We start from the raw sequence: 13,933 nt of genomic DNA on the forward strand, positions 1-13,933 counted from the left end.
CACATAATAGGCCTATACGCACGCACATGCACACAGTGACACATGCACACACACAGCCGCTGTACAAAAGCACACATGCGATGCAACCTTGAAAACATGGACGAGCTGTGATATCAAAGGGGAGGGCTAACGCGCGCACACACACACACACACACACACGCGCGTGTAAACACACACGCACACGTAGGACACGTACAGCGATAGCATAGGGAGGGGCAGCGAGGAAAGAGTGAGAGCGAGAGAGAGAGAGAGAGACAGATAGTGAAACAAACAGGACCTAAATAACTCTTTTTACAAACAGGCAGTAATACAAATGCAGTAAAACGTCCTTGAACCACATGAGAGGGGGGAAATGAAAAGGGAAAAATAAAAATAAGTACAGCTTTAGAAAAGGTCTCTAATCAACGCTGCACTCGGGGACGGCTCGAGTCTCGTTTTGTTTCGTTTGAATGTGCGTTGGTGCTCGTTTTTTTGTTTCGTCATTGTTTATGCATCGCGATGATCCGCCGCACCTTTGATGCCGTTCAAAATGGTGGGAGGATGAGAAATACAGATCTAATTACTGGGCCAGCAGGAACACACTGTAAACACGCCGCGGTGCAGAGAAGCAGATCAAGCTCATTTTGATAGTTAACAGTTGCCGAGTGTGACAATTTACACCCTAATTACTTGCAACCATGTGTGTCAAGGTTATTTATACATGTACTGTACATTCAAGTAAGACACCATAATGAGAGGAATGTGGTTTAACCACTTAAACCCTATGTATACTGCACTTAGGTGACGGCTATGGAATGTGAAATGACACTGCCTCGTGTCACTGTCACTTGAGGCAGAGAGAGCGAGAGCGAGAGAGGTAATGTTTACTGTATGTTACCGCATTGGCTATTTCTCACCTCAAATGTTTTCAGATACATCATTTAGTGTACTGTGTTAAGTTTAAAACTAGAACGTTTGTAATGCACCGCCCGGCCATCATCTAGATTAGAAATAGATTCAGAACAGAGTAGCAGCCCTGTATGAAGTGTCTTCAGCTGCGTGTGGAGGAGCATTGAGTTATCTGAATGACATACTTACATAAAATACACACACATTTGTAATTTATTTTTATTACATATTTTTGCCATCTATTGATAATGTCTAAATTATGATCAGAGGGATGCTCTAAAAGTGTGAAAAACATATTATTTTAACAACATTTTTTTAACTCTATGATGGGGTCACAACAAAACTCACCGTTAGATGCATAGAGGCTATTGGTCACCATGAGAGGATGGGTGGGACCGTTGGTCTGGCCGACCAATCCCGTCTGTCCATTTGATGGGCTGACCGACACAGGGAGACTGTTCGAGCTGTCAAACGAGCGATTGGGAGACACCGCATGTTCCTTAAGCAGAGAGGAAAAATAACACTGTTAGAACATTTACGCGAATGATAAATGATAAAACAGATGAAAATTATGTATCTGCGTTTCATGCATTTTAACTCATTAAGACCTGAGGCCGATTCTACAAATGCCTTCTAAATCAGTTCTCAAACTTTTTCGTGTCAAGGACCCCCAAATTGATATATGTTTGGCCGCGGACCCCCATCTGAAAATGTTTTGTGCCAGAGACCCCCATAAGAGAAGATATGTGTAAAAAATGGAATTATACAACCTTTTTCAAAGGTTGTATAACCCTTTTCAAACCCCAATTATTTTTATAGCCAACACTAAAATCTAAAATGACAGATACTTTCCTGGTTTTAATGGGTTAAAGTTTAAGTACCGTTAAACTGATGCTTTATTAACAGATTTTCCTGGGGACACCCTTATAATGACCCCTTGGGGGGGGGGGTCCCCGGACCCCACTTGGATTAGGTCCGGAGATACCTTGTTTGGGACCACAGCGGTGCATATACTGTACACTGACTGACCGACCTACATATACAACAGCCGTCCTTAGAGCCCTGCTTCTAGCGGGGCTAAGAACCAAAAGCCAAAAGTTGTCCAAAATGTCAAGTGAAGTGACTACTTGTTGAAGAGCATCTACTGTACAGGTGGTGACAGGCTGTATATAGGAGACAGCTACTGCTCCCTGTGATTCATCTGGTACAGTATATCTGTCTCTGCTTGATCCAGTGCTGGCAGAAAACAAAAGGAAACATCTCTGATCCAAAACAGCTTTTAGCAGTTCAGTCATCTGACTGAATACACACACACACACACACACACACACACACACCACTATTGATCGTGGAAATTAAATATGAAGGAAGGATGGAAAGAAGGAGCGAAGGAAGGAAACCGAGAAGGTCATAGAAAGAGAGCACGTTAACTGGTACTAATAGGTAACAGGATAGATAAAAAACAATCGAGAGAGAGAGAGAGAGAAGAGAGAGATAGAGAGAGAGAGAGAGAGAGAGAGAGAGAGGTGAAAGACAAGAGGGGACAGTGTTTCCCACGACCTGTAGCTCTCTGTAGTACATAACTCTCTCTCTTTTTCTGTGTGTGTGTGTGTGTGTGTGTGTGTGTGTGTGTGTGTGTGTGTGTGTGTGTGTGTGTGTGTGTGTGTGTGTGTGTGTGTGTGTGTGTGTGTGCGTGTGCGTGTGTGTGTGTGAGAGAGACGATCAATGACAGCAATCCTCTTGAGAGGAGGGTCTGCTTAGCATCCACTAATCATTAAACAAAGAGGGGATTCCATTCCCTGTTTGTATGTACGAATGAATCGGCATGTGTATGCTCCTCCACACACACGTGTGTGTGTGTGTGTGTGTGTGTGTGTGTGTGTGTGTGTGTGTGTGTGAGAGAGAGAGAGAACTTATCTCAATAAAGACAATGAGGCAGCCATCTTAGCATCTTGTGCCCGCTGTGTACGAATGAAAGCACGCTGTCGTCTTACTGTCAACCCCCATCAGAGCAACCATCCTAACCCCCCAGCATCTGTCAAAGCCCTCCTTGTGGCACGTCCCACTTCAGGGGGGGCCCTGAGCTCCCCCCTGCTCCACCTCTCTCACGGGACACATCCCATTAGCCAGTGTCTACAAGTGGCTCAATGGGATTTGCTCTCTGAATGTAAACCGCTCTTCATCATAGGCAACAATGATCAACACAGTGGTGGAAAAAGTACTCACATGTTTTACTTACAGCCGATCTCTACAATCTCACAACCCGTCGGCATGCAATGCATTGTGAGCTTGTAGATCGTCTAGATTTTTGCTGTCAAATGACAAAGCTTAAGAAGTTCATTGTTGTAATGGATGATTCATTTGTTTGTGTTGCTTACTAAAGAAGTTTGTATCCATGTGTACTAACTAACTCAAAATCTTTGGATCCCACCCTCTTAACTCATTCACTGCCACTGACGTAATAAACGTAATTATTCCCGTTTACCAATACTGCCACTGACGTAAAAAACGTAATTTTAATTTTTCAATTTTTTTTTTAAATTTGACCCACAGACCCAGGAAATATAATTTTTCGAAGATCTAGACTCATATTCACTTCCTGGTTAACTTATTACTTAAAAATTCTGTGAATGAGTTAACAAGGCTATCATTCTGAACTCTCTGGATGCTGAACGATTAAGCCTGAAGATGCTTTGAAGAACCAAGTTCACTGAAACATTCTAGTCGAAATCGGGGTAGTGGGCAATGGAATAAATAGAGATTAAATAAAGTTGGCTGAGAAAGAACGGGTGAGAGAGAGACAGATAGAGAGAAAGGGGAGGGGGAGGAATTAAGATGATAGATCGAGGGGAGCACAGAGGTGGAGGAGAGGAACGACTGAGAAAGAAAGAAAAGGACAGGAATAAAAGTGTTCCATTTCTTTTCCCGTTAAAAGCATCCACATATTGGAGCCAATGAAAGGCTTTTAAAGTGCAGATGGTCTCTTGTCAATCTTGCTTTCTCTCTCTCCATCCTTTCATCCATTCTTGTCCTCTCTTAAGAGAACAGAGGAAATGTGAACGCAACACTTTGATGTCGCTAACAGCTTTCACCATCAAACTATTGACCTGGGATGCCCTCCGACTGGCAAGGCACGGACACACGGACACCAGCAAGCACAAACACATGCACACACACACGAACGTACACAAACAAGCACACACACACACACACACACACACACACACACACGCACACGCACACAAAGAAACAAAGACATGCAAAAACCTACAGGGTGGCCCGGAAGGTTGGCGTAACTGCCTGGACACCTAAGGCTGGTAATCCAGGAGTTCGATTCCCGATCCCGACGACCTTCGCTCCTTTTAACCCCACCCCCCCCCCCCCCCCCCATCTCTCTCCCCATTTCCTGTCAGTCTACTGTTCCTATCGATAAAGGCAGAAAAAGACCCCCAAAAATATCAACAACAAAAAAAGAAAACCCTACAGGGCACCCTCTCATTTTAGAATAAAAACGTATGGATGCTCTTCTGTTTCCTGTGTGAGCGAGCACAAGCTTTTTGCACTTCACACTGAGCATTGTCAGATCTGTGGTTTTAACCCATTGAGACCTGAGACTGATTCTACAAATGTCTTCTAAATCCTAACAGTTTTCTGAAAATACTTATGTTTCTATATCAGTGGTGCTCACAATTCTTCATGTCAAGGACCCCCAAAATTATATGTATTTGGCCGCGGACCGCCATCTCAAAACATGTTGTTCCAGGGACCCCCCAGAAGCAAAGATTTGAGTTAAAAATGTCTTGCTTTAAAATAATATGTATTCAAAGATTTGCACATATTTTCACGATTTTTCAAAAATAGCAGATCTACAAGCTCGTAGCGCGGCACTCGGTGCCGCGCTATGAGCTTGTATATCTGCTATTTTTGAATAGCCAAAGTGTAAAATAATGCTTTTTTATCTCAAATCAAAAAATGACACAGATGCGTTCCAGGGCTTAATGGGTTAAAGACATAACTGTTTCAGGTTTTGGCAAAATTTCTCAATACGTTTGGAGTTTTGCTACAGAGATGACCACCCATTTAATTCCAGGGTGTGCTTCATTGGATATTAACACTTTTTGATGTGCTGTGTGAGCTTCTTTTTTTATTGCTCCTTTCGGAATTGGCAGACAAGCAAAAAGTAAGGGGCACACACACACCGATAGTGGTGGTGCTGACCACGGTATAAAATATTAAAGTAAAAAAGAAGTGGTCGCTCGTTGCCACGATAGAGAATGTTTATTAAAACGACCAAAGGTCTTCTTCTTTGTTTTTTTACCCTGAGGAAGATGTCTGGTCGAAAAGTTGGGTTTAATAAAAAAATCGGTATTGTGGCCATGAATGTTCCACCTCTTCTTTGTTATTTTACTTTGAGAAACGAACACAAGATTAAAACCACTCTGGAGGCTGCTGCCTTGGTACAGTAGATGAATGTGTTGATATGATATTGTATGAGGGCTCTAGGTAGTTTTGTGTTGTTGGAATCTGTGTTGCTAATGTCCAACAAGGCTGACACTGGTGACTAGAGGTGTGTCGATATATCGTCCCGCGATATATCGTGATACGTATGTATCTTTTTTTTGTTGTATTTTTTTTGTGGCAATAATAATAATGCCAAAACAGAAGTATCTGTTTGCATTTGCTTTTTTTCCCCCACATACATTTTCATAAGCTTTTTTCCCCGATAAAAAAAGATTTTTTCCCCAATAAAAAGATCTCCAAGCTCATAGTGCGGCACAGAGTGCCGCGCTATGAGCATGTAGATATGCTATTTTCGAAAGATCTTGAAAATGTCTACAAATCATTGAATATATATATATAGATATATTTTAAAGAAATGTTTTTTTACTCCGATCTGTGCTTCTGGGGGTCCCTGGAACAACACATTTTGAGATGGGGGTCCGCGGCCAAACACATATCATTTTGTGGGTCCTTGTAATGAAAATGTTTGAGAACCACTGCTCTACATCATTACATGCCATTACATCCACTCACATACAGTTACACCACTGACAAACTAGCTGCCACTCTCCACAACATCCTCTTCTGTTATTCTGTTGATTATGTGTTAACAAAGACATTCCTTGAGTTGCGTTTATTGAGTGCGGTGGCTGTGTCTCCTTTATTGTTGGTCCCTTTGAGCCTGTTTGTAACGCAGCCGAGGGCCTATTGTCAGCAAACTTGCGTATCTACTACTACTCACAGCGCTGTCAAGGACACACACATGCCAGATACACACAAAGATACACACGCTGAATGAACGCTGAATGGGCTGAGGTGTGAATGCTCTTTTCTAGCCTAGCCTTTTGAGAGCTGAGCGGAGTGGATAGAAAGAGAGAGAGATAAAGAGAGAGCAGACAGGTGTTTATTCTGCTAGACGAGTGAATAAAAGGACTAATAATTCAGCAAGAGGAGAAACTGGAACGGGAGAGAGAGGAGAGAGAGAGGGAGAGAAAGAGGGAGAGAGAAAGAGAGAGAGAGAGAGAGAGAGAGGGAGAGAGAGAGAGAGAGAGAGAGATATATGGTGGCCATTATTCTCTTATGTCATAGTAGGCGAGCTCTTCGAGGAGGTTGTTGAGAGAGCGTGCTAGTCATTCACCTTCTCTGTGAAATATAACACAGCTGAGTGCAGAATTGTCCCTGGAACTCTATTGTTAGCCCACCCTGAACAAAGTGCAATACGTACTCATTCTGACGTCTGCACTTTTCTTCGGAAAGGGACGTGATAGAACTATTCGGATGTGCGGTCTCAGAACTTTTTCTCTGAACTTGAGCAAAACCTCCAAATGTCGTGACTCTCCGAACTACATCATTCGGAAAGCCTGTCCGAACCCCCGACGTCTAAAAGTGGGGTCCGGAGACCCCCAGGGGTCCTTGGAGGGGGTTTCCAGGGGGTCCTCAGCAAAATGTGTTAATGCAGCATCACAGTCATTTTAACCTCTTTATCCATTTATACGTTGGCTTGTACATCTGCTATTTTTTGAAATATTTGGAAAATGTTTGGAAATGTATGAATAATTATTTTTCCATTCTGGGGTCCCTGGCACAACATATTTTCAGATGGGAGGTCCGCGGCCAAATAAATGTACATATCATTTTGGGGGTCCTTGACATGAAACACTTGAGAGCCTCTGGCTTACAGTGTGTACTGTACATGGGTGTGTGTTTACCTGCAGGGGCCTCAGCACCACCAGTTGAATTGTCCCTCGCAGGTTCCCCTCGTGGGACATGGAGCGACGCAGCGTTTCCATGGCGACGTGGTTGGAGCGGCCCAGCAGCGACTCTCCGTTCACCGCAACCAGCTGGTCGTTGACACGCAGACGCCCGTCCTATACACACACACACACACGACACACAGACACGCGCACACATAGAGTACACACACACACACACACACACACACACACACACACACACACACACACACACACACACACACACACAAACAGTTGTAATGGCTCTGTGTTTTGCACGATAGTTAGTCTGCTTGTTAAGCCATTAAAACCGGGAACGCATCTGTGTAACCACTTTAACCATTATTTTATACTTTGGCTATTTGCAGAAAAAAATAGCAGATATACAAGCTCATAAGCTACAAGCTCATAGTGCGGCACTATGAGCGTGTAGATCTGCTATTTTTGAAAAATCTTGGAAATTTGTGCAAATCTTTGAATATATATATATATATATATATATATAGTGATTTTTTTTTAACTCAAATCTTTGCTTCTGGGGGGTCCCTGGAACAACATATTTTGATATGGTGGTCCTTGGCCAAATACATATCATTTTGGGGGCCCTTGACATGAACAAGTTTGAGAACAACTGATTATAGCAACGTTTTTTTTTTTCAAAAAACTGTTAGGATTTAGAAGACATTAGTAGAATCCCCAGAAGCAAATGTTCGCTATAACATATATATATATTCAAAGATTTGCACAAATTTTCATGATTTAAAAAAAAAATAGCAGATCTACAAGCTCATAGCGCGGCACTCGGTGCCGCGCTATGAGCTTGTAGATCTGCTATTTATGAATAACCAAAGTATAAGATAATGGTTAAAGTGGTTCAAATCTAAAATGACAGATGCGTTCCCGGATTGAATGGTTTAAATTACACCAAAATGTCCAATTTGCCTACTATGAACAGACTAACAAAAGGCAAAATGGAGGCGTTTTTACAATTTTACAAATCAGGCATTTAGCAGATGCTCTTATCCAGAGCTACAGTACTTGCTAAGTGCAAGAACCCTCGTCAACAAAAGACAGAGTAAATAGAGCGCATGAAACCATCAAATCAATTTAGTGCTACAAAGTACAGTAACTAGGATACCAGGTAAACATCAAATAAACAAAACATGAATGAAACATAAGTGACATGCAGTGGTGTAAAGTAACTAAGAACATTTACTCAAGTAATGTACTTAAGTACAATTCTGAGGTCTTTTTTACTTTACTGGAGTATTTTTCAATACTTTTACTTCTACTCCACTACATCTCAGAGGCAAATATTGTACTTTTGCTCCACTACAATTATTTGAAAACATAATTACTAGTTACTTTGCAGATATAAATGATTATATTATAAATCATGCATTAACCACTTAAGCCCTATGTTATACATAAGCTATATGAAAATAGCCGATCTACAAGCTCGACTGTGAGCTTGTAGATCGGCCATTTTCAAACATTTTTGTACTTTTGCTTGTTTTGGTACTTTAAGTATACTTTGATGCAAATACTTTTGTACATTTTGAACACGAACGCCTTTTACTAGTTGTAACAGAGTATTCTCATAATGTGGTATCGGTGCTTTTACTAAAGTAAAAGAATCGAGTACTTTTACCACCACTGGTGACATGTGAACAAGCAGCTAACATGCATCTGCATAGAACTAGAATATATTATATCAAAAATAGGCAACAAGAAGTGATACAGGCAATCAAGAGTGCAGGGGCATGAGGTGGAGTCTAAAGCAGGGGTCTTCAACAGGGGGTTCGGGACCCCTAGGGGGTCCTCAGAGCTACTATAGGGGGTCCGCCAAATTTTTGTGTGATAGGATTTCGTTTTTTTACATTAACCACTTGAACCCTAGAATTCCTTTTCTGAGGAGAACATTAGCCAAAAATAGCCGATCTACAAGCTCTCAACGCCTCGCGCTGCGAGGCGTTGAGAGCTTGTAGATCGGCTATTTTTGGCAAAGAGGCTATAGGTGTAGAGGGAAAAAAGAGAAGACTATAGAGTAGGGGGTCCCTGCTTCATCTCTCTCTCAGCTGGGGGGTCCTTGGCCTGAAAACGTTGAAGACCCCTAGTCTAAAGTCTGCAGTCCTGACTGAGAGTCAGGGAGGTCAGAGGTTATTCCACAGCTTTGGGTAGCTAGGAGGGAGAAGAGTCTAAGGACACTTAGGAGTGTTGACCAGGCTGTCATAGGGAAGAGAGGGACAGATGTCCTGTGTTGGCTGACCAAAGTGTGCAGGAAGAGGCGTATAGGGGTGTCCTGAAGGTAAGGGGCATTCTCAGCGGCAAGCTTGTTGCAGGACACACTTTAGCTGTTATGTCCACCAAAATCGAGACTAGAATTTCTAAACATAATCTCACAGCTTGCCATGTACCCACGTTTCAAACATTAACGTTGCAACATGACAGGCCACTGTCAGCCACTCCATATCAGCCTTAAACCCAATTTATATGTCGCCTTAGGACAGTGTTGCACGCTGAACATAGCCTACAGTATCTAGCTTCTAGCTATCTAGTGTTTGTTGGTATTTTATGTTATATGTGAAAAAAGAGAAACACAATAATGTAATTGCCAAAGCAAATTCTTATGTGTATTACACAATGGCTAATAAAGGAATCTGAATCTGAATCTACAAGCCCACAACGCGTCACATTCGAGCTGCGTCGTGGGCTTGTGGATCAGCTATGTTCGCAATACCTCCGTCCGACGAAGCATAAATTAGGCAATAGTTACTGAAATGTCAGATTTTTACTTACAGTGCGTGCCGGGGTCTCGCAACCGAACATAGCAGCACAATGCCTTGTTAACGTGCAGAGCGGCTAATTGCAGTGCGTGACACCGTGAACTAACAGGTATGAATGAGGCCTATAAGTGTGTGTGTGCGCAGACAGGCCCACTCAGATCTATGGAGGAAGGTGTTTGCATGTGCGTGTTTGTCCAATACAGTATGTAGTTAAGGCGTGTTATTTTAGCATGAGGACAAAACACAAGTGTGTAACTGATGCTCTGTTGTTGGTAACAGCGTTCACCATGGAGCCATCGATAGACAGACACACACACACACACGCACGCACACACACACACACCTGTGTAGCTCTCAATAGCCTGTGGGTCTATGAAGACAATCCAGACTGCTGACTACAGCACTTTATAGTCACTACCACACAAACACACAAACGCGCGCGCACACACACACACACACACACACACACACACACACACACACACACACACACCTGTCTGACCTCCCCATCTGGAGAGATTATTTTCAACACTGGAAGGACGATGAGTTTCTCACAGTGTGTCGGTGTGTGTGTGTGTGTGTGTGTGTGTGTGTGTGTGTGTGTGTGTGTGTGTGTGTGTGTGTGTGTGTGTGTGTGTACGTATACTGTATGCATGCATGTCTCTTGTCTCTCGGTGTCTGCCTATCTGTCCATGACAGCCAAAGGGCAGAGGTCAGCTGTGCATGTTTCTATTGGTGAGTGTCCATGCATGCAGACACACATCTGCTGTCTGTGTGTGTGTGTGTGTGTGTGTGTGTGTGTGTGTGTGTGTGTGTGTGTGTGTGTGTGTGTGTGTGTGTGTGTGTGTGTGTGTGTGTGTGTGTGTGTGTGTGTGTGTGTGTGTGTGTGTATGAGAGACCAGGCTACAGGGGATGAGAGGTTATCCCAGGACCAGGGCAGGTCAGCAGCATGTGGGGTCAAAGGGCAGCAGAGCCAACAGACTGATGGAGACAATGCTTTAGAGGCCTTTCTCACTGCAACAGCAACATAACTTTCAGCACATTTCTGGCACTAGAAAAAAAGGGAACTTTGGACTTAGCTTTGGTTAAATTGTAACTTTACACTTATAATGTATGTTGGTTTGTTTACTGTTGAGTGAGAAAACAATGTTGCACATTAAAGGGATAGTTCACCACCAACTTGACTTTTTTTCCCTATCAAAGAGTCACCATTGAGTCTCCTACCAGAAACTCCGCCGGTCATGAAAGTATTGGCTTAGGAATGCGACAAAAACTAAAACATATCCATGAATTCAAGGCTTCATGGGGTGTGTAATTGATAGAAAATAACTAATTAATTTTTGGGGTGAACTATCCCTTTAAGCTAATCCTCAGGGGTCCCGACCCTCAGTTTGGGAACCGCACTGACCTTATAGGCTGCTCCTCCGTGTATGATGGACTTGATGAAGATCCCCAGGTCCTCTCCCGTCTCCCTGGACTTGTTGCCCTTGAGGCTGACCCCCAGCCCGGCCGAGCCGCTGTCGTTGAGGGGCACCTCGAACATCAGCTGCTCCTTCCCATCCTCCGAAAGGACGCCCGGCACTCGCGGCGTCAACTCCTCCTTCTGGGAGAGAGGGAGGCAGTGGTGGTCAATGGTGAGCAAAGTGAACGTTTCTCTCACTCAAATTTCTACTCGAGTTTACGAACTGGAATACTTGCTTTTGAAAAATAGTATTCAAAAAGTCAAAGTGCAAATTACAAAGTACATGTACTTTTTTAATATCAATGCATTGCTGTTTTGAAATCAAGACATTTTCCAAAATAATTTCAGAACGAAACGGGGGGAAGGGGGAAAATAGCATATGTACAAGCTCACAACGTGTCACTACACAACGTATTGTGAGCTTGTAGATCGACTATTCTCACTACTTAAAGAGAGTATTGTAAATGTAGGTCTGTGGGGGGGCTTCCTAGAAATCTAGTACATTCTAAAGTACAGTATTTATCGTTCAAGTATAGTGGCGTTAAAGTAACAATAAAAAATAAATCAACACTCAAGTACAGACACTCAAACATTTTTACTTAAGTACAGTACTGTTTCTGTCAACCACTGGCAGTGATGGATAGAGACGAGGGAGGGAGGGGGGAATGGAGAGGAGGTGGAGAGAGGAGAGAGAGAAGACAAAGAGAGAGAGAGAGGCAGATGAGGAGGAAGATTAGGACCGCAGATGTGTAGAAGGTCTGAGCATGTTTAAGAGAGAAGGACAGGAGGAGGGAGTGGAGGGTGATGGAGAAGGAAGAGGAAAGACATGCACACAGTGCAGTGCGGTCAAAACATTTGAATAGAAGTAGAAGCCTCTCCACTTTGACACAAAGCGCAGTGACCTTCTTGCGGGAGAATTCTTCTGTGAGCAAAATGTCTCCGAGTGGTGTCAGCCTGGAGGTTGTCGCGCTAGAACTGACCAACTCCATCATCTAAGACCCCGGTCCCTTTGCTTTGTACTGCTTTTATGTCCCCATCGCTTTCTCTTTCCGCTGCACTAGCGCTAAAATGAGCTCTTTTTTTTTATAGGTAATTGGCAGATATACAGAAGAAAAACCCTGAAAGAGGCAGAGAGGCAGATGGAGAGAGAGAGAGCAGAGTAAATGGGTGGGTGGGGGGAGATGAAAGCGAAAAGCAGGGGACAGGCAAGAGAGGGGGGGGGGGAAGGGACGCGTTGTACTGTATGAGAGGAAATGTCCTTTAATAACCTGAAAAGATAACAAAAAACACCATCTCGTCACCAAGGACATGAATCTGTTGAGTGTGTGTGTGTGTGTGTGTGTGTGTGTGTGTGTGTGTGTGTGTGTGTGTGTGTGTGTGTGTGTGTGTGTGTGTGTGTGTGTGTGTGAAGGGCGCTCCGTGCCCCAGCAAAAAGAGAGAGAGAGAGAGAGAGATAATCAATTATTAGAAATAGTGTATTTGAAGACAAAATAGCTCAGAGGGAGAGGTGGACAGTAAAGGCAGGATTTATACAGATTCAAAAGATAATAATCAACAACATAACCTCTGCATGACATCATTACTTTGTGGACTACTAGTTGAGCTTTTATTGCTGGAAGTGAGGCATTGTGGGTTGTAATTGCAGGGCCGGATCACAGTTCATCCTCTTTCAGTATATTTGATATTCCATTATTTCCCATACTCATTTTTAGGGTATTTTTACGTCAGCAAGTCTAAATGTCTGTGAATTTTGGTATGAGAAAGTCTAAGTCCGTATCACTGTTGGTGCATAAGTCCATCGGTGTGCATCAGAATATGTGTTTATGTGTTTTATTAGAGTGTGTGTGTGTGTGTGTGTGTGTGTGTGTGTGTGTGTGTGTGTGTGTGTGTGTGTGTGTGTGTGTGTGTGTACATGCAAGGGAGTGTGCATTTGTGTGTCTGAACGTGTAGTAGAAATTCTATATCCGTGTATGTGTGTGTGTGTGTGTGTGTGCGTGTGTGTGTGTGTAAACATACAGCATGTGTAGCAGAAAGTCTAAGCCTGTCTGTGCATCTCTGCCCGTGTGTTTGTGTGTGTGTGTGTTTGTGTGTGTGTTTGTGTGCGTGCGTGTGTGTGTGTGGGTCAGCAGTGTCAGGTTTAGACAGTGTTTGTCTGTGGGGGATTGTAGGTTTAACAGCTTTAAGCCGACACAAAGTCCTCTACTCTGCAGAAAACCCTGCAGTGAAAACTTGGTCCCCCGCCCGTCTGACTGTCCAGCCCTGATAGGAGGCCCTGTGACCTTGGAAAGAACCTCAAATACGCCAACATTTGGTGGATGCTTACAGTGCCTTAAGGATTCACCACATTTTGAATTTCCGCTCACAAAATCAATGGCAATTTGGCATCTGTGTTTCATGATCATTCCACTCAGATGTACCTTTCGTCGGTTCAATTAACAATTCCCAGCACATGAACAACGCCCAATGCGAGAAAAAAAACTAATGGAATCGGATGTTGTTGCACTAAAGAAAACGACTAAAACAGGCCCTGTGTTCTATTGCTAGCCACGGGAATACAATCCAAC

At 43.3% G+C, this 13,933-nt stretch overlaps 1 protein-coding gene across 4 annotated transcripts in view; it reads right to left on the reverse strand.

Annotated features, from left to right (window-relative positions):
• The window catches only part of LOC311064591 (partitioning defective 3 homolog B-like), a 308,896-nt gene that overhangs the window by 224,660 nt on the left and 70,303 nt on the right, over positions 1-13,933 (reverse strand). For all 4 annotated transcript variants that reach the window (XM_084084456.1, XM_084084457.1, XM_084084458.1 and 1 more), the window contains exons 9-11: positions 11,316-11,510; positions 7,098-7,256; positions 1,237-1,387 (exon numbers count right to left, since the gene is read on the reverse strand). In XM_084084456.1, the coding sequence (XP_083940582.1) occupies positions 1,237-1,387; positions 7,098-7,256; positions 11,316-11,510 (505 nt within the window). The remainder of the gene's footprint in view (positions 1-1,236; positions 1,388-7,097; positions 7,257-11,315; positions 11,511-13,933) is intronic.

This window comes from Gymnoscopelus microlampas (genome assembly GCF_963454915.1).
Source record: "Gymnoscopelus microlampas genome assembly, chromosome: 17".
Lineage (NCBI taxonomy): Eukaryota > Metazoa > Chordata > Actinopteri > Myctophiformes > Myctophidae > Gymnoscopelus > Gymnoscopelus microlampas.